Genomic DNA, 21,783 nt, shown 5'->3' with positions numbered 1-21,783 from the left:
GTATATGCTTCCATTGTTATACCACAGCCTTGCATTTTAGTGTTACCAGTGAAATTATGTCCGTTTTCTGGACTTGCTCGCTTTCTGGTCCATATTTTGTAGTTTGACTTTGTTGTTGTTGTTTAGTGGCTGAGTCATATCTGACTCTTCTGTGACCCCATGGATGGTAGCCTACCAGGCTCCTCTGTCTATGGGATTCTCCAGCCAACAATAGTGGAGTAGGTTGTCATTTCTTTCTTCAGGGGATCTTCCCGACACAAGGAATGAACCCATATCTTCTGCATTGGCAGGTGGGTTCTTTATCACCGAGCCAGTTTGTCTCAGGGATAATTATAAATCTAGGGTGGAACTATTGGTAAAGGGGTCCACTGGGATGTGAGTTTGATCTTGTAGGATGGAGAGGTGAAGTTAGGCCAGGCAGAAGAATAGAGTAAGTGATTGGGGAAACAAGCAGAATTTGGACAAAGGTAAGAATCCACACAATCTCTTGATGAAAGTGAAAGTGGAGAGTGAAAAAGTTGGCTTAAAGCTCAACATTCAGAAAACGAAGATCATGGCATCCGGTCCCATCACTTCATGGGAAATAGATGGGGAAACAGTGGAAACAGTGTCAGACTTTATTTTTTTGGACTCCAAAATCACTGCAGATGGTGACTGCATGAAATTCAAAGATGCTTACTCCTTGGAAGAAAATTTATGACCAACCAAGATAACATATTCAAAAGCAGAGACATTACTTTGTCAACAAAGGTCCGTCTAGTCAAGGCTATGGTTTTTACAGTGGTCATGTATGGATGTGAGAGTTGGACTGTGAAGAAGGCTGAGTGCCGAAGAATTGATGCTTTTGAACTGTGGTGTTGGAGAAGACCCTTGAGAGTCCTTTGGACTGCAAGGAGATCCAACCAGTCCATTCTGAAGGAGATCAGCCCTGGGTGTTCTTTGGAAGGAATGATGCTAAAGCTGAAACTCCAATACTTTGGCCACCTCATGCGAAGAGTTGACTCATTGGAAAAGACTTTGATGCTGGGAGGGATTGGGGGCAGGAGGAGAAGGGGACGACAGAGGATGAGATGGCTGGATGGCATCACTGATTCAATGGATGTGAGTCTCAGTGAACTCTGGGAGTTGGTGATGGACAGAGAGGCCTGGCGTGCTGCGATTCATGGGGTCTCAAAGAGTCGGACACGACTGAGCTACTGAACTGAACTGAAGAATCCACATGCAGAAAACTAAGATCATGGCATCTGGTCCTATCACTTCGTGGGAAATAGATGGGGAAACAGTGGAAACAGTGTCAGACTTTATTTTTGGGGCTCCAAAATCACTGCAGATGGTGACTGCAGCCCTGAAACTAAAAGATGCTTCTCCTTGGAAGAAAAGTTATGACCAACCTAGATAGCATATTCAAAAGCAGAGACATTACTTTGCCAACAAAGGTCCATCTAGTCAAGGCTATGGTTTTTCCAGTAGTCATGTATGGATGTGAGAATTGGACTGTGAAGAAAGCTGAGCACTGAAGAATTGATGCTTTTGAACTGTGGTGTTGGAGAAGACTCTTGAGAGTCCCTTGGACTGCAAGGAGATCCAACCAGTCCATTCTAAAGGAGATCAGTGTTGGGTGCTCTTTGGAAGGAATGATGCTAAAGCTGAAACTCCAGTACTTTGGCCACCTCATGCAAAGAGTTGACTCATTGGAAAAGACTCTGATGCTGGGAGGGATTGGGGGCAGGAGGAAAAGGGGACAACAGAGGATGAGATGGCTGGATGGTATCACTGACTCGATGGACGTGAGTTTGAGTGAACTCCGGGCATTGTGATGGACAGGGAGGCCTGGCGTGCTGCAATTCATGGGGTTGCAAAGAGTCAGACACAACTGAGTGACTGGATTGAACTGAACTGAAGAATCCACATGCTTGTGGATGGGGCTCTAGATTGCGGGATGATTAGAAAGTCCCAGGGAAGACTTCGGACTGTATTGTGCTGCAGAGAATCACCAGGGCTGGGGGAGGGAAGATAATGATGGGCATCTGGAGGATAACCCTGCAGGGTTGTGCAAGCTGGGGGTGAACACAGAGGCCATGTTATTTCAGTAACTCAAGTATGAGATAACAAAAGGCTTTGACTAAGTGGTTAGCAAGAAGGACAAATTATACAATCTTTTTCACCTATAGCGTTTTGAATGTCAGTCTTCTCTGGGCAAACAGGCAATGAACATGGAAGCTTGATAGCTGATGGAAAAAAAAATAGGATTGTGCTTTTTTTTTTTCTTTTTCTGTAAACTGATATACTATTTAAGAAGGTCAAGAAGCCTCTCAAGGCTGTTCTCTATAGTTATCAGTATTTACAACTGCTTTCAAGGGAACCTTCTGAAGATGAAGTGAGGTCATATGTAAAGTGAGACATCGTTTTTCACTCAGTGTGGTGCTTTTCAAGGCTGTAAGCTGGTCCCATCTCCATTGTGCAGATAAAGATTTGGGAACAAGAAAGGTTAAGAAAATTGGTCAAGGTCACAGATTAAGCAAGACTTAGGTTCTAGAGTACTTTTAATTCAGTGCTATACTGTTCTTTTGATTCAAAGCAAAGTTACAGATTGGGAAAAATACAGAATTTTGAGCAAAAGGTTAAAGTTAAAGAAATCGTTGAATGGAATAGAGACTAAAAATTATTTAACTAATTTGCTCAGCTAGAAAGTAGGCAAATCAACAGAATGGGTGAACAGCAACATCAAAAGTCTTTCCAAAATCTTTTTTTTTTTTTCCTTATGGGGATAGAAAAATTTAAGAAGAAATTAAAACTAATTTTTTTCCATGGACATATTGAAAGTTTGGAACTGGAATCTTAAAGAAATTTAAGTATGATGAAGATATCTATTACTCCAAACTATGTTTGTTCCATTGTGTTCTGCCATCTTGAAGAACAAGGTAGAACCAGAAGTGAGAAGTAATAGTTTTTTAATCAGAATCAGTTGTCCTTTTTTTTTTTTTTTCCCAGTTGGTGAATCTCCTAATGTGTAGGCACTAGCAGAAATGACATTAAATTTATAACTTATGTGCCTATATGTAGGTTTGGTAAAGTGAAGCCAGCATACAAAACAATACAACTTTACTTCTTGAAATTGCCACAGTTTAGAATTTTCTTAATTTATAAATTCTAAATTTGCCATCCAATTGCCAATGTTACAAAACTTATTCCCACGCTGCAAGAAAAAGTAAGTCTTATTTGTGAGAAATGGAAGTTGTTCACTCATTGGAGAAAGCCCACTTTACTTTTTCCCTGTTTGAAAGAAAAGGGAAATAAAAGAAATAAATTTACTTTAGTGTAACTCTAGATAATTACTTTTCCAAGAATAAAGAAATTAGTATATTTTCCTTAACTTTTGATGTGGTAGGTATACTGAAAAATTATGAAAAGGGAATAGACTATAATAATTCTTCCTCAAAATAGATTTACTTTAGATTCTCAGAAATATCCTCAAACTTTTTCAAGGCTTTTAAAGATATCAACTTTTTGAAGACACGAGCTTTTCAAAGTCCTATTTTGCACTAACATTGGATGATGATATGATAGTTTATTTTATAAAGTTGTTAAATACTAAAAATGATTAAAAATATATAATTAATGTTTCTTACCTAAAAGTTTTTAAAAAGTAATAGATGTAGTTCATAGGACTTCTCCCCACCCTGTATTTTTGTAATGTGTCCAGCTTCAAAACAGAGTTTATCTTTAATACTTTAATACATATCTCTGAGTATATGATTATGTGTTTTCTAGCTGGAAGTATGGATGGAGATGAAAAAAACATAAAAGAAAAAGGATCTGACCTAGAGTTTACAAGTAGAACCCCAAACTAGGCAGATGGCTGTGGAAACAACCTCCAGCCTGGGGGCTTCTGTTGGGTATACAATACTGCAGGGTGCTTCTCAGGCTGTGAATCTCCCATCTTGGACTTACTGACTTACAGTCCACAGGGATATTAGAGCCTTCAGATATTATGCCCTCGTTTCTCAAGTGCAATGCAGAAACTGAGTGTGATAACAAATGATATGTGATTCAGAAAAGAACAGGACATATTGAAAGACATCACTATGGCACAGAGAAAAAGGGCAGCAAAATATGCATTTGTAAACTTACAAGCATTTAAGATACCTGTATTTATTTCATCAAAGCCCCAAACACATTTCTCTGAAACTTGGTAGGTTCATTTCACATATGTCAGGCAAAATAGAGACTTTCTTTTTAAACATACGAAGACTTTGGGCCATTCTCCCACCTGTGCACCAGAGTGTGGGCCTGAGTGACTTGTACTAGGTCTTTCTTGGAAAGGCAATATATTTGGCAATGTGACACAGTGGCTTGATTGCTCTGATGCATCTGTTTTAACAGAGCTCTTCTGAAGCTATTCTGACTGGTAGTTCATACAGTTGGAATGTTCTAAGATAGCTTGGGAAAAAAAACCTCCCAGTCCTTTTCATAATTACCAAGTAATAAGTGAAACAGATACCTTCATTCCATCCCCGACTTGCCCTGCTAATTCCCACCTCTGGGGGTTTATGAATGGATGAAGGATGGGGCAACGTTTAGGGATATGGATGAACTATTATGTGGGAATTGGGCATATTTGTTGTGTACATTACTTGTTCATTTTTAAAAAAGATAATAATTTTTGCTTTTGGGGCAAATTTCTATAAAAATAGGCTGTGTACCAAACCAACTCTATTCTTTGCACTATAATAAAAATCTTCATCTTCAAGGACGCATATGGCCCTCTATTAGAAAGGGGGAGCTCTGTTTTTTTTTTTTTAACCATATGCAAAATCACCACGGTGAAGTCTCTCAGTTGTGTCCGACTCTTAGCAACCCCAAGGACTGCAGCCTACCAGCCTCCTCCGCCCATGAGATTTTCCAGGCAAGAGTACTGGAGTGGGGTGCCATCGCCTTCTCCTGGTAGGCTGCAGTCCATGGGGTCACTAAGAGTTGGACATGACTGAGCGACTTCACTTTCACTTTTCACTTTCATGCATTGGAGAAGGAAATGGCAACCCACTCCAGTGTTCTTGCCTGGAGAACCCCAGGGACAGTGGAGCCTGATGGGCTACCGTCTTGGGTCGCACAGAGTCGGAAACGACTGAAGCGACTTAGCAGCAGCAGCAGCATAGCTACTTGAGAGTTTTCAGTTCCTCTTGCGGCATATTCCTTTTGAAACAAAGAAGGGAGTCATAGCTATGGACTGTAGAAGGGTTGTAATCTGATAAAGTACACAGGTGAAGGCTTGCTCTGATAGAAGAGGGACATATGGAAATGAAGGGAAATATTCTTTTCTGACTGTGCTGTGTACTTAGTTTCTGGATTGCTGACAAAACTGAGCAGATTGCTTCTATGGAATAAAGATTTTCTTCAAATTAACACCTTTTAAATCTCAATTTGCGATAACAAATATTACTGCTGTCAGAGAGTAATACACAAATATTCCAGTACCAATTCAAGGAGATAGCTAGGAAAACAAGCATTCATTCTGCCACCACATGTTAATAAAAAGAACAGATATTTAGGTTCATATACAAAAGATCACATTATGCACTGATTCTTTTCTATTTTAGTCCTATCAGTTTTATTTTGGGAATTTTGCATCTTAAAGTTAGTCCCCAAAAATGAGTGTATAATCATGCCAATTTCTCATGAAAGCTAAAAAGCAATTTCAGAAAAATTCTTCATATTTCCAATGTTTTATTAAAATCTTCACTTATATCCATCTATTTGGAAATATTCACATGCTAGGCTTGGATTTAAATGGATAAAGATTAGAGGGCCAGACCCTCCTGTCCTCCAGGTTAATATCTATTTTTCTTGAGTACAAATACTATCCCTGTGCTCTCTGCTACTTTCCTAGTTTAAGTTCTTAATGATTCATACAGGATGACTTCTAGATCATACTATGGTTACCCTGCTCCTGAGCATTCCCCACACCAATCCATCCAGCCCAGATGACCATGACCAAGATTTTTCTACATCACAGATCTGATCTCTTCACCCTCTTTAATTTAAGATAAATACAAACCAAGAACCAAAGGGGTACACTGGAAGAGGGAAGGGTAGAATGCATTAAGAACAAAAGGAAGCTAAGGAGACATTCACAATCTCATAGGCACTTGAGAAATTATATGTGTTTGGTAAAAATCATCCTAAATGTAAATGCGTCCTAAAAATGAAAATGTAAAATGCATCCTAAAAAAATAGATAAAGCCATCTTCTTCTTAAACTTATAAACAATCATTTCTCTGGCCTTATAAGAAGAGAATCAGCCTGAAAAACTAACAGAAGGAAAAATACTTGACCTTGGTGCTAAGCAAACTTTCTTGCCTTAGGGTTTAGGGTTGAGCCTCTTAGTAGGGCACTTAAGCCACTTCCTTCTTAGTTGCCTAACAATTGTAACTTCATCCATATTAAACTAATTGCAGTTTCCTAAACCCACCCTGCTCTATTATACTTCTTTGCTCTTTTCTCTGTTGAGAATTTCCTTACTTTCTATCTTTGTCAAACAAATGGATTCCTCAAAACCCAGTTCAAGTATTACGTCTTATTTGAGTCACATTTTCTTATCTCTTCAGAGTCCTTCTGCATTCTAATAAATCTTCTATGCACGTCTTCATGTACTTAAAATAATGTACTATACTTATTTGTTTCCATGGCTGTTGTCCCCTCCTAGGTGGGATAAATCTTCTAGGGAAGAATCCATGTTTTTCTAAAAAAAATTTTAACAGGAATATAATTGCTTTATAATATTGTACTGGTTTCTCCTGTACAACAATGTGAATCAGCTATAAGTATATATATATCCTCTCCCTCTTGGGCCTCCCTCCCAACCCTCTAGGTCATCACAGACCACCTAGTTGAGCTCCCTGTGCTATACAGCAGCTTCCCACTAGCTATCTATTTTACACATAGTAGTGTATATATGTCAATGCTACTCTTGCAATTCATCCCACTCTCTACTTCCCCACTGAGTCCACAAGTCCATTCTCTACGTCTGCGTCTCTACCATTGTTCAGTTGCTCAGTTGTGTTCGACTCTTTTGTGACCCCATGGACTGCAGCACCCCAGGCTTCCCTGTCCTTCACCATCTCCCAGAGATTACTCAAACTCATGTCCATTGAGTTGGTGATGCCATCCAACCATCTCATCCTCTGTCATTACCTTGTCTTCCTGCCTTCAGTGTTTCCCAGCATCAGGGTCTTTTCTAATGAGTTAGCTCTTTGCATCAGGTGGCCAAAGTTTCTATTGCTGTCCTGCAATATGTCTTTTTAAAACTTGTTATTTCCTTACAGTTTTCAGCACAAGATAGGTGCAATTGAATAGAAATGTATGAGAGAATGATTGTTATCCATGTTTCCCAGCTGTGACTGTCCCATGACAAGAGCTTTTTCTGGTGGATGGTCTTTCCATTTCTGAGTGCAACATCTAATGCCAAGGGAAAATCAAGGAAAAGTAATCTGCATCTTGACATCAGATTTTAAAAGTCTTTCTTCACTCTAAGGAAAGAGCAACAGAGGAAACACTGCCAGTGAGGACCCAAAACAAAGCTCTTTCACAAATGTAACTGAGTCTGTTTACTTGTTCTGAGTATGAATGTTTGAAAATATGCAATGGCAGGGAAATAAGGTGCCAAATTCTACAGGCAAAAAGCCACAGAAGCAATATTTCAAAAATGGTCCATTAATTTCTTCTTTTACCTACCAACCACACAGCTTGAGAATATATTTTAAAAATCTGATCTTGTTTTAAACCATTAAAATAGTTTCCATTGTCTAAATAACAGCCAGTTCTCCTTATATGATTTCTGATTGCAGCCTGTCCATGTGACCTGTTTTTTCCACTGTTGAACTGAAAGTAGTATCATTTCCATCCTGCTACTGCCTGACAGTACTGAGAAATGCAAGCTATAAAACTGCGCTTGTCAAGAAATATTAATGGAGGGGGTGGCCGTATCCTTTTACAATGCTTAAAAGCTTAAGCTGTAATAATAAAAAGTTGGCTTTTATTCCCTGAGATCATCAAAAGAACTTGAAGGAAATGAAAGTAAAATCCAATGGGATTACAAAATTAAGGCAGAGTTAAGGAAAAATATTTTGAGTACCAGAAGAAATCTAAAATAAATAATAAAAAAAAATACACTTGTGATATTGCTATTTGACCCAGACAGTTTCCATTCAGTTATGTAATTGGAGACTCTTTGAAGAATCTAACCGTGAACTCACTGGGGGAAGGCAGGAAAAGCATCTTTCCTTGGATATCCATCTGGATTCCACCAGCTAGCTTGACTAGATAAAGAGGAAAATGGGTTTCTGATGGTTTAGACAGAGAGCACTGGAGCAAAACTTTGTCAGCTGTCAGAATGGTAAGATTAAGGGATGAGGCCTATCCTTGAACAGGAAGGGGACCACACCACACCCTATCGATAACCATGGGTCCAGGTGAAGCTGTAGTAATATCTCCACACCTAGGACACTGTTGTAAGTCTAGCACTGAAAACCATGCAGAGTCACCATACATGTTTGAGAATTTCAGATCTGAAAGCAGTAAGGTAAAAATCTGTGTCTTGGTATATGACCCAGAATCCCCAGAAGAGATGTGTTACAAAATCCAATAAGGCTGATCAGTTGCCCAAAGGGACAGTGGTCCAATATGTCTGGTTAACAGTGGAAAAGAATGTTCAAGGAAACTTACCTTGTTAGTGTATTTGTGCAAGTCAAGATTCAAGTAAATATATAAGAATCAGCTTGTTCTCAAAATCGCCTTTGACCACATCATCTTGTGATACAAATCTTCAACATATGCAGAGAATAAAATTGTAATGGCTTCCCAGGTGACTCAGTGGTAAAGAATCCACCTGCCAAGTGCAGGAGCCTCAGGAGATGCAGGTTCAATCCCTGGCTCAAGAAGATCCCCTGGAGCAAGAAATGGCAACCCACTCCAGTATTCTTGCTGGGATAATCTCAGGGACAGAGGAGCCTGGTGGGCTACAGCCCATGGCATTGCAAAGAGATGGGCACAACTGAGCATGCACAAAGTATTACTACTTCCCACTTCTCCCCAGCACTTCTGATTGAGTTGTATTATTGTATATCTCTGAAAAGTCGTATTTAAAAAATAACTTTCTATCTTATTAAGTGCTTATTTTGTATCTCAGATCAAGATTAAAACCTTCTTCATAGAGAACAGATTCATAGTTGCTACAAGGGAGAGGGGATTCGAGGAAAGATGGAGTAGGAGTTTGCGGTTAACAAATTCAAACTATTATATGTAGAAAGGATAAGCAAAAGAGCCTACTGGACAGCACAGGGAACTATATCAACATCCTGTGATAAACAATAATGGAAAAGAACATAATAAAAGTGTATTTATATGTCTAACTGAATCATTTTGCTGGACAGCAGAAATTAACACATTGTAAATCAACTATATTTCAATAAAAAAGAAAAAAGACTGAAAGGAAGGTTTTTTTTTTTTTTTTAAAGAACGAAGTCTTCCTTTTTGACTGAATCTGTCTAGTGGAGATTTTCTGAATATTTCTGTGGTCACAGATTCCCTTGAGACTCATATAAACTCTCCCCAAGCAATTTGCTGTGCACAAGCCTGACACACACACTCACATGCACATTCAATGCTGTGTATACTATTTCATGAGGTTCATGGATCACATAATTTTATCTGTGGACGCCAGTTTAGAAATATCTGCCTTGTTGATCTTGTGTTTTTCTGACCTCAGACAAAACTGTTAAGGAACAAGTGTGCCTTTGATTCATCCTGCTTCTTTGCAGGGAGACTTATGGAGTGCCTGTGGAGTGAAAGTTTTCGTGTTAGATGACAAGGATACAAATTTGCTAAATTTCTTTTCTTTTGAGGTAGAAAATTCCAAGTTCTAGAATGTCTAGACCTGCTCTATGTTTCTTTCTATCTCTACTTGCATGATCTGTGTGGTAAATCATTAAACATTCCACATAAATTACAATAATATTTTAACCAGGGTACAAGGGTTTTAATTTGCTTCTGAGCAAATTTTTTTACCATATGAGGTTTAAAGGTTAAAATCTGAAAACCGTAGCAAGGTTACCTGGCAAAAACAATTCTTTCTGGAGTTTTTCTCTGGCCTGCTGTGAAAAGCATCTTTTCTTCAGCCAATCAGCTCCATATTCACTGCAATGGTCATTTGGCCACATGATATGAACCTTATAACACAGAAAGCAAATATCACATAAACATATATTATACTTCTATGTACTTTGGTTCTCTGCTATTGCTGTTTCTGAAAGTTATTTAAGGTTATCAGAGAATCAAATTAGCTCTTGCTTTTTTTTCCTTCTGTTTTTTAACTTATATACTTACAAGCATAGAATAAACTTTTGGCAAAGGAAGAAACTGAACGCCAAGGAGATACACCTGAGGTCTGAAGCCCTTTAAATATTACACAAGAAACAAAATCTGGCTAGATCTGAAGTTCTTGTTTTATATTCTTAAAACCCGTGGTCCCTGAACTTTCTGTGATGACTTGAGGTCAGAGATCAATGAAGATTCCTGCCAAGAATATCAGAAATAGTAATGATGATGATGAGGTAGATAATAATAGGAGGACTAGCACCATTTTGAGTGCCTACTATACAAGGAGCACTATCAACATAACTCACTTAGTCCTCACACAACTTGTGGGGGAAGCTATAACTAATATTCACATTTTCAGGTGAGGCAAGTAAGAGGAAATAACATGGTTATAATCCCACAGCTAGCAAGCAGTGAACTCTGGCAGTAAAGTCCTTGATTCAAGATGAAGACAGAGGTGGGGTAGATAACCTTGCTGGTCACACTTCCTCTTCTGATAACCATCCTAGCAAATTTGGAAGAGAGAAACAGGCTGGGGCCATGTCTGCTTTGTGGTTTTGAGAGCTGAGCTGTCAGGAATCCCATACGAAGTCTTTTACGTCTACTCACGAATTTGACTAAAAATATTAATCAATACAAGTTTTTGAGTGCTCACTGTATGCCAACCACATGCTAACATTTTACCCACATTATCTCATTCAGTCTTCACATCATCTCTAGGAACAAATCTTGTTAGTATCCTTCATTTCTAGATGAGTAAACTGAGGTAGGGAGCATTCCTTGTATTAGAGAAATAGTTTGATTGTACCTTCAAGGCTGCCACTCACTGAAGGAATAATGAGCAACTCTGTATATTTAATTAAAGATAATAGCAGTAGTAATAAAATAGTAATAATGATAGCAGAAGCTTTCCCTTAGTGAGCATGCTGACTTGGCACCAAGCACTATGCAGTCTTGTTTTTTTTATACATGGCTCAGTATTAAAGAATCTGCCTCCCAATGCAGGAGACACAAGAGATGTGGATTTGATCCCTGGGTCAGGAAGATACCCTGGAGTAGGAAATGGCAACTTACTCCAGTATTCTTGCCTAGAAAATTCCATGGACAGAGAAGCCTAGTGGGCTATAGTCCATGGGGTTGCTAAGACATGACTAATTGAGCACATCCCTGACTCTGATATATAATATATACATATATTAAATACAATATAATTCATCATTCGAATTATTTGAGTCTAGACCTTTTATTTAAGTTGAGAGAGCAGGGAGAGATAATTTGGAGATAGTTACCTTTTTCCTGTCAAACATCAAGTCTTTGATCCCAACGTACACATCAAGAGCTTCGATAAGAAGTTTCCGTGCTTTTGCCGAATCAAGGTAGCAGTCGGGACACTGACAGTTGTCCCGGAGCCACACAGCTGGGTAGATAGAGTCTGTACCATCCTGCCAGATGATTCGCATCAAGTGAGCTCCATCCAGCACTTCTGCCTTTTGGATGACGCAGCCCATGTTTCTAGTCCTTGGGGGTAAACCTTGTCAGCTACCTGCTATGACAAATCAGTGTTAAAAGGACTCTCAGGAGGATCAGGTCTGAACTTGACTTCTAACAATTCAAATGGACTCTGGCTTCTGCTATTTGCTGGGGTTTGTGGTTTCACTTATCTGTGCTGGGACCTTTGTTCTGATGAGAGTATTTCATGAGCTGTAAACAGAAACACAGTGACTAAAAGTAAACAAGATAAATGCTCTGTCATGATCCAGACAGAAAGAATTCCTTGTTTTCTCATAGCACTTAAAAAAAAATAAGTTCAGAACCAATGACACAGGCACTTTTAAGCTTGCATAAAAGCTCTGGAATTTTTTTAAGAGAGAAAAATACTCCACAAATTGAAAGTGTAACTGTCACACCTGTGCTATTTTAACTGATGCCCAAATTCACTGCTGCTGCTGTTAAGTCACTTCAGTCGTATCCGACTCTGTGTGACCCCATAGACGGCAGCCCACCAGGCTCCCCCGTCCCTGGGATTCTCCAGGCAAGAACACTGGAGTGGGTTGCCATTTCCTTCTCCAATGCATGAAAGTGAAAAGTGAAAGTGAAGTCGCCCAGTCATGTCTGACCCTCAGCGACCCCATGGACTGCAGCCTACCAGGCTCCTCTGTCCATGGGATTTTCCAGGCAAGAGTACTGGAGTGGGCTGCCATTGCCTTCTCCGGCCCAAATTTGCTGGATCCAGCCAAATCAGGAACTTTCAAATCTCAGTTCCTAGACTCATTCTGCCCTCATTACTAGGGATGACTGTCAGGAAGCATTTAACAGGAGGCTTCCTGTGTGCTATTTTGGATCTGTCAGGAATCCTCTGTTCCTTTTTAATTCCTGAATATTCAGGAATTAAGAGGAGAGGCAAGCCTCTCCCTGGGCTGAGGAATGCAGGCATATCCTTTGTTAGTTTTTCAACACGGTGATAAGTATCCTCTTCCTTCTTATGAACCATACGATAAAAGTGACTGTTTACAACTCTCTCTCTCTTTAATATGGATCGCCTATGTTTTGTAAGTCTGGAATTTTAATTGTTATCTTTTCTGAGAATAACTACCTTGTAAGACAGTATATATGCCCACACCATGTTGATTAAAACACCTTTGCTCCGTCAGAGCTTTGGTCCCCGTGTCTTGCTTTCTCTCTCTCTCTCAGGCTAATTCTTTGGAGCGCAGGGACCTGTCGTGCTCATTCTCCTGCCTAGGCTTCTAAGACCCTCCTGGGAAGGCGCACTGTGCCTTCACCCCCCTCAAGAGGGTGCCAGGTGCCTTCATGAGCGACACAAGCCCTGTGTCAAGGGCTTTATTGGTTTTCCATGTAAACCAAGGAATATCAGCCTCTTTCTCTCTCTCTTTTACTTTCTTATCATCGACTCCAGACCACCAGGTTCTGGTCCATTAAAGTACCTCAACAAGTGGTGCCCGAACAGGAGCCTGGTACACATGGCAGATTCGGACAGAGTGACCTCAGTGGCCTATTGGGGCCGGTAAGTACTAAGATATGGGTAAAACGGCTGGAAACCCCATCACTTTTCTACTTTACTTAATCACTTACTTAAATTTCAGGGACCTAATGAAATGTATGCTGATTTTTTAGCTAGATTAGAAACTGCTATTTCCCGTACTGTAATTGGAGAAGAAGCCAGTAGGCAACTAGAGAAATTACTTGCTTATGAAAATGCAAATTAGGAATGTCAAAAAGCTATAGCTCCAATTTGTGAGACAGAGACTATTATTGATTATTTGAAGGCTTGTTGCAATCTAAAATCAGAAACTCAAAAGATGCAAATGCTAGCTGAAACAACGGTTGCTGCCTTAAGAAAGGGAAATGAAGGATGATTTACATGTGGAAATAAGAACCATTTAAAAAGGGATTTCCCTAAAAAAGCTAAAAAAAAAAAACCTCCAAAAATCTGCCCTTGCTGCCATAGAGATATGCATTGGGCCAAAGACTGTAAGTCTAAATTTGACACTGAAGGAAAGCCTATTCCAGAAAACTCCAAGTAGGGACCCCCCAGATCCCCTTCAACAAAAACCAGGGACAAATTCCATCTTTTCCCTGAAACCCTCAACATCTGGCAGTGCTGCCGTTGATACACCAGCTTTGTTTTTAGAGAATATGAGGTTAAAGAGCTCTATTTAAATTCAAATTCACGTGAACTGAAAAGTATTCAATATTAAATATAATGTTTATTTAAATATAAATATAATTTAAATATAATTGTTTGCTCATCTAATTAAGACACGTCTTAAGTCATCAACATTATATAATGCTTTTATTATGCCTAGGTTTAAGGTAAACTAAATTTGTCAACAAAAAGGTAACTCTTTATATATTTATATAAATATATAAATGAGATGAAAACTTTTAGATAAACTCTATTAAAATAATTATATTTTTAATAGAATAATCTATTATTATAATCTAAAATAATCTCTTAAGATTGGGATAACTTAAATTTCTAGAGTTGTACTGAACTAAATAATAAAAGTTTATTAAATAACTAGGTCATTTCCAAATAAAATAAGATTTTAAAACATTAATTACTGAACATTAACTTCCCTTACAAAAAGTTTTTCTTACAGAAAAACTAAGGAGATTTTAAACTATTAATAAATATATTATATAATGTATAATATATATAAATATATATTATAATATGATATAATAAATATATTCACCAATCTATAAAATGCTAATATACAAGACACTCCATAGTTGCTAAAAAAAAAGTAAGATATATGCTGTTAATAAAAAGATATAAGATATGGCAAAAAGGTTTATGACAAATAAAAGAGAAATTATAGGTGGCTAAGGAACTTATAGATACACAACTAGAATTAAAGCATATTGAGAAATCTTGTTCTCCTTAAAACTCTATTTTTGTTATAAGAAAGAAATCTAACAAATGGCGTCTCCTAACAGACCTTAGAAAAGTTAATGCATCTGTAAAACCTATGGGTGCAAAAATCCCATCACCTACCACTATTCCTCAAAATTGGCATATTATTATTATTATTGATTTACGAGATTGCTTTTTTAATATACCTTTACACCAATTAGACTGAGAGAGATTCGCTTTCTCTCTCCCTTATCCTAATCGTATTGGGCCTCATAAAGGGTACCAATAGACTGTACTGCCACAAGGGATGATGAATTCTCCCACCATGTGTCAGTACTACGTTGCCAAAACCCTTGAGCCTGTGAAAAAGCAATTTCCTAACTTTCTTGTTGTTCACTATATGGATGATACATTGTTTTCGGCTCCATCTGTCTTAAAAACTCAACACATGGTTGACTGAGGACCCCATGGTTTGTGGTTCTCTAACTGCTCAAAAGGGGTTAATAACACAGTGTGTGACTATGTAACACAAGTGACATAGAAGGTCACTGACACTATGATACAACATTACCATGACAAAGGACTTCTTGGGTGGCTTGATGGTGGATTAGCCCCACCTCGTCCTAGAATCGTCCTCGGTAAACAGAGTGGGCCTGAACAATGGGACATTTGACAACTTGCTGCGATTTCACAGGGACCAGTCATGGTCATAGTAACTATTTCTTTCACTATACTCAGTCATATTTTATGACTGTGTCCCACTTCCTTTTGTTATAGCCATAGGCAAAATATTACCCACAGCATCAGGTCTGGAACTATAACTCTGGTGATTGTCTTGGTAATTATATTTGTTGTTTATCATTGCCTTTCTATAAGGTTGGTTAATACTAAACAAACTCAATTGGTCAGGACCTTTTTTACAAATATAATAAAATAGGGGGGATTGTCAGGAAGCATTTAACAGGAGGCTTCCTGTGTGCTGTTTTGGATCTGTCAGGAATCCTCTGTTCCTTATTAATTCCTGAATATTCAGGAATTGAGAGGCAAGCCTCTCCCGGGGCTGAGGAATCCAGGTATTTCCTTTGTTAGTTTATCAATACGGTGATAAGTACCCTCTTCCTTCTTATGAACCATAGGGTAAAAGTGATTGTTTACAACTCTCTCTCTTTAAAATATGGATCACCTATGTTTTGTAAGTCTGGAATTTTAATCTTTATCTTTGCTGAGAATGACTACCTTGTAAGACAGTATATATGCCCACACCATGTTGATTAAAACACCTTTGCTCCATCAGAGCTTTTTGGTCTTGCTCTCTCTCTCTCTCTGTCTCTCTCTCTCTCAGGCTAATTCTTTGCAGCACAGAGACCCATCGTGCTCATTCTCCTGCCCAGACTGCTAAGACCCTCTCAAGAAGGCGCACTGTGACTTCACCCCCCTCAAAAGGGCGCCAGGTGCCTTCGTGAGCGACACAAGCCCTGTGTCAAAGGGCTTTATTGGTTTTCTGTGTAAACCAAGGAATATCAGCCTCTTTCTCTCTCTCATTTACTGTCTTATCTTTGACTCCGGATCACCAGGTTCTGGTCCATTAAAGGACCTCAACAGATGACTTTTCACAAAGTTTTCTTTTTGTGAGCCAGGCTATCTGTATCTTGGTGATCTGGCAAATAGAAGCTTAAATAAGTAAAGAGTTTGTTTTTCTTGTATAAAAAGAAGTCCCAACATGACTGTCCATTACTGGTAATGTGATTTCACAGAATCATGGGAAGCCCAGGCTACTCAGAGATTTTACCCTTCTGCTTGTTGCCTCATGTTTGCAACATGACTGCTCCATCACCAAAACCACATCTACATTCCAGGGAGGAAAAAGGAAAAACACCACGTGGCACTTAAGTCTACCTTATTTTCAACTCTTCCCCATCTAGCAACTCCCCATCTAGCAACTTCCAGATATATTTCGTTGGCCAGAATTATATCACAATCTAACTTTAGCTATAAGAGAAGATGGGAAATATAACTGTTTACTAGTCACATGCTTGCTCTGTGGAAATCAGTGTTTAATTAGTGAAGATGGAAAATAAGATGGAATCAACATGCATTCAGCAGTGTTGCTCACATTCTTTGAGACTTGCTTATATAGATATCTTCTTTAAACAGGCCATCCTGGGGCCTCTCAGATAACTATCAATGTCACTTATGCCCAGGCTTCCTTATTATTTTTTTTACTTTCATAATTATCTCCTTTATTTTCAAGTTTGGAACTTCCAAGTGATCTTTGTATCCTCCAGTGCAGCAGGCACATAGAAGACATTTAATATTGGAATGAAAATTTTAGCTTGACACATGAGGAGGAAAAAGAAGACTATTTTCTGTATTTAAGTAAGATTGTACCTACTGTGGTAAAAACATAACGTACATAACTTGTTCAAGGACAGGCAGCTGCCTGTGGGTCAGATGTTTTTACACAGTCCATGAGGAAAGAATGGTTTTTATATTCTCAAAAGGTATGAAAAAATAAAACAAGAACATGCAACAGGGAAAGTATATAAAGCTGAAAATATACTATCTTCCCTTTATATGTGTGTGTATATATATACACACACACATATATCTATATGCCAACCTCTGAGCTAGAGAAAAATTGACTACATTTACTCTTTTTCTCCTTACATTTCCAGTATGATTTAAGGATCTGGTTATATTTTCCCAGATTAACTGGAATCATCACTGTCCAGTGAAATATCTACAGCAATTGCCCAGGTAAGCAGCAGGAGAAAGAGGTTGGGAAATACCAGAATACAGGTGATGCCATCTTAAGATCTCCTAAGAAGTAAGACAATTAAGGGGAAAAATCCTTCTTATTAATTTTTAATCATCAAACTCTCATGTGTATTGGTATATATTTGAAACTTAACTCATTGTCAAGAAAGTGCTGATTAATAAGCTTGAAGGGCTTCCCTGTAGTTCATTTGGTAAAGAATCTGCCTGCAATGCAGGAGACCTGGGTTTGATTCCTGAGTTGGGAAGATCCCCCGGGGGAGGAAATGGCAACCTACTCCAGTATTTTTGCCTGGAGAATCTCATGGACAGAGGAGACTGGCAGGCTGTAATCCATGGGATTGCAAAGAGTTGGACATGACTGAGCAACTACACCACCACCAACGAGCTTGAAAATGTTTTGTTTGAAATGATTTTCATAAAACTTGAAATTTCACACATTAATTCTTAATAGATACATTGTTTGAAGGGTGCATCTTCTCCCATAATAAACACTGCTCTGTACTCACCCATGGCTCTGTGCCAAGTCCCACTAACTGTTGAAGTGATCACACCTACAGATATGGCCATACCAACCAACACCTGTTCCATTCTAACCTGACGTTTTTTCTTTCTCTCCCTCTTTTTTTCTTTATCTTTTTTTTTTTCCTTTTTCTACCTCAAGTTTGAACTGGAGAGGGAAAGTGCATTTCCAAGTATTAGGGGCACAGGGTTTGACAGGTGGCACTAGTGGTAAATAATCTGCCAAGAGACTCAGGTTCAATCCCTGGGTTGGAAAGATCTCCTGGAGGAGGAAATGACAACCCATTCCAGTATTCTTGCCTGTAAAATTCCAGGAACAGAGGAGCCTGGTGGCCTATGGTCCAGAGTGTTGCAAAGAGCTGGACACAACTGAGCAACTGAACACACACATGTACACAGACTCTTCCCCACCCCACTCCTCTTGGTCAAATGGATGTTCTGGGAGGGTTATCTTGAGAGAGGAGGCCATATCAGGAGGGTGGCTGATGGAGGCTGCCTGAGGCAGCTGCGAGAGAGTGGCAGAACTGGAAAGACCTGGGTGTTGCTAAAGTTAAGTTGTTTGGGTATCTGTGAAGGAACTTGACAGGTTATTTCTGTGCTTCACAATCCCCTTCTGAACTTTATGACAAATGTGAATGATAATCCAAACCAAAGGAGGGAAAGGATGGGAAAAGAGTTTTCCTCTTTAACTTTTCTTGATTTATTTAAAGCTTTATTAGGATAAATGGGATGAAATGGAAAACGGGAAAAAAAAAAAAAATCAACGGACATTGTACTTGAAAACAAATTTTCTCCTGTAATGTATAGGCTTGTAAGTGTGTGTGGCTTGTTAAAGTCTATTTTTCAATTTGACTTGTTAAAACTGAGCTGTGTTCTTATGGCTTGTTCATGTTAATGTTTGGCAGAAACCAACACAATTCTGTAAAGCAATTATCCTTCAATAAATAAATAAATATAAAAAAAAAACCCGAGCTGTGTTGAAGCATAATGACCATTTAGTTATTTGATAAGTTGTTGTGTTTCTCTGAAGAAAAAAGAAAAACCAAAACATTTGATGCTCATAGCTCTGTGTGAGCTATGTATACATACTTCTCTGGAGGCTCAGATGGTAAAGAATCTGCCCACAATGAGGGAGACCCAGGATGGATCCCTGGGTCAGGAGGATAACCTAGAGAAGGAAATGGCAACCCATTCTAGTGTTCTTGCCTGGAAAATTCCTTGGACAGAGGAGACAGGCAGGCTACTGTCCCTGAGGTCGCAAAGAGTCAGACATGACTGAACAACTAAGAACTCATGCTCTCCTCCTAGGGACCTTAGAGCTGAGTGCCATGAAGAAGCTCTCCTCTCTTTCTCTTTCTAAATATATATATATATATATATATATATATATATATATATATATATTTCTCAGTGAGATATTTTTGCTGAATTAAAATGGTCCTATAAAATGAAAATATTTATTTTATACCTATTTTCCTTCTTATTATTCACAATTATAATTTAATTCATGAAATATCACTTGAGTTTGGTGGAAGGAAGTCATATTAACATCCTGAGAAACAGACTTTGGATTGATGTCAGGGGGGCTTAATATCTAATGGGATAGATTTCTTTGCATTTCACCCCATTACTTGATGTGTGTGTATGCGTTGTCATTTTCCTTGCTAACTCACCATATTTTCCCCCTTCAGAGTTATGGACCTTTGTTTGGGACTCCTGTTTTGCTCAATAAATTGTTTTAGAGATTATCTTACTTCAGTCATGGGTGTGGTTTTTGCCTTCTTTAAAGTATTACAAACTCAAAATTTCCCAGCTGGCTTGGAAAATCAAGAAAATAGCTCTGAAAGTTATTGTATGTGTTGGTCTTGGGAATAAAATAAACTTAGAACTGGAGTCTGAAAGAAAAATCTATGCTATCATTGGGTTGAGTGGCTTCATCTGATAGCAAGGAAAATGGAAGCTCAGAAATGCTGGGAGTAATCTGTCCCAGCACACACTGGTGGGGGTTGCCCCAAACCTGGATTGGCCAAGCTACTGTACACATATAAAAGTGAACAACTTCTAGTTCTAATCCAAGGGAGTGCAAAAACTTCTCAAATGCTAATTGCAACTAATCTGAATAATAGGTTTTAGATAGGATTCTCAAGAAATTGACAAATATACTGCATAGTTACTATATATAAAATTAAAATTGATGGAGGTTAATAATACACACCAGAGAAGGCTGATTCATCTACTAGATTACTCACCCTTCAAAATAAAAACTGTCATTTTTCAACTGTTTTTGTATAACGGAAGACTAGATAGAGAAGACTCATGTTATCAAATGTCAGAATCTGTTAATGTCTTTTTCCTCTTCCTCAGGTAAGTCATCAGGCCTGCTGTGATAGCACAGGATTTTCTGTGTTTGACCTTCTGTTTTTAGGTTTTAGGATAAAAAAAAAAAAAATCAAAATGCAAGAAACAGGCAAATTGCATGGGTAAGTGTATGAGATGTATGTACTAACCATGTATTCAGCACTTTTTATGTGGTAGCTGCTCTACTGATGCTTTCAATTGAATAAACCTTATGTAATCCTCTGGAAAACATTGTGAGATCCCTGCCATCATTCCCTTTTACAGATGATTGGAGATTTAAGAGGTAAAGAAACTGACTTGAAGTCACGGCCACTACACTTGACTACCTCATGGAGAATCTATGGTCAAATAATTTTCCAGGCAATAACTTCAATTTAGCAAAAACGTACTTTTAAAATAGCAGCTAACTCTCAAGATTGTTGGTTGTTGGTTGACCTCACCATCCGACATTTCATCATTGAAAGGAGAGGACAGGAAGTTTTCCAGACATTACACCATAAAGGCTTAAAATATTATTATTCTTTTATATATCAACCTTTAAGTCATAAAACTCGATTCATTTCCACTTGGTGAGGTAGAGGTTGACCAGACCACATTGGTAGTATGTGAACCTTAATATGGTTTGAGTATATACATACTCTACTCATTACTTTTGCTACCTAAGTCGTTTGAACTTTTAGAAGTTGTTGCTTTTTTTGCTAACTTGATTTAATAAGTGGCTGAGTTACTTAATAATTCATGAGTGTACTTTCAGGGGAATAATGAATTCTATGAAACCCTTAGTAAAACCGGTCCATTCTCTTGAGTAGGTTTACCCTTCTGCCTGCTCACTTGTTTAAAGTACTACATTTTATGCAAATACTTCCTTCCTAATCTATAAAAAGGAAAAATTTAGCTTCAGTCTGGTGACATCATTACATTCAGATTGAAACAAATTATCAATGCATTTGTTTGCCAAGGTAAAGCAGAGTACTGGTCTATACAGTACTGGGTCTAGATTTTAAGAAGGTCTCTAAATCTTTGAATCAGAATATGTATTCATTATGAGAAATCCTTTGTTTTCAAAGAAAAGCATTTCAAAATTTCCGTCACACTTCCCCTTGAGCTATATTCAGGAAGCAAAATAATTGAAGAGGGATACAATAGCCTTAATTGACCAGTATTCTAGAAAACCATGTTACATTCAGTTTGGGAGCTTAGCAAAGGGCCATCATATAATATACAGTCATTTCCTTTGGGCTGGACTGTGGATTGGTCAGTGAACATTTTCAGATTCCAGCCAGAACCCTCCCTCCCCCCATCACCCAGTCTACTTTTTAGACAGTATCCCCTCTGTCCCCTCTGAATGCTTTCTGGATCTGCTTAGGGACTGCAAAGTA

General features: G+C 38.5%; 1 protein-coding gene across 2 annotated transcripts in view; it reads right to left on the bottom strand.

Annotated features, from left to right (window-relative positions):
• The window catches only part of BBOX1 (gamma-butyrobetaine hydroxylase 1), a 76,984-nt gene that overhangs the window by 54,785 nt on the left and 416 nt on the right, over positions 1-21,783 (bottom strand). Inside the window, exons 2-3 of one of the 2 annotated variants that reach the window (XM_061380977.1) lie at positions 11,661-11,914; positions 10,109-10,223 (exon numbers count right to left, since the gene is read on the bottom strand). In XM_061380977.1, the coding sequence (XP_061236961.1) occupies positions 10,109-10,223; positions 11,661-11,879 (334 nt within the window). In that variant the 5' untranslated portion in view covers positions 11,880-11,914. Of the gene's footprint in view, positions 1-10,108; positions 10,224-11,660; positions 11,918-21,783 lie in introns of both variants that reach the window. The other variant, XM_061380978.1, reaches the window with a different exon arrangement.

Source organism: Bos javanicus, chromosome 15, assembly GCF_032452875.1.
Source record: "Bos javanicus breed banteng chromosome 15, ARS-OSU_banteng_1.0, whole genome shotgun sequence".
Classification (NCBI taxonomy): domain Eukaryota; kingdom Metazoa; phylum Chordata; class Mammalia; order Artiodactyla; family Bovidae; genus Bos; species Bos javanicus.
The sequence above is the reverse complement of the archived record's forward strand: the minus strand, read 5'-3'. Positions and strand labels throughout refer to the sequence as shown.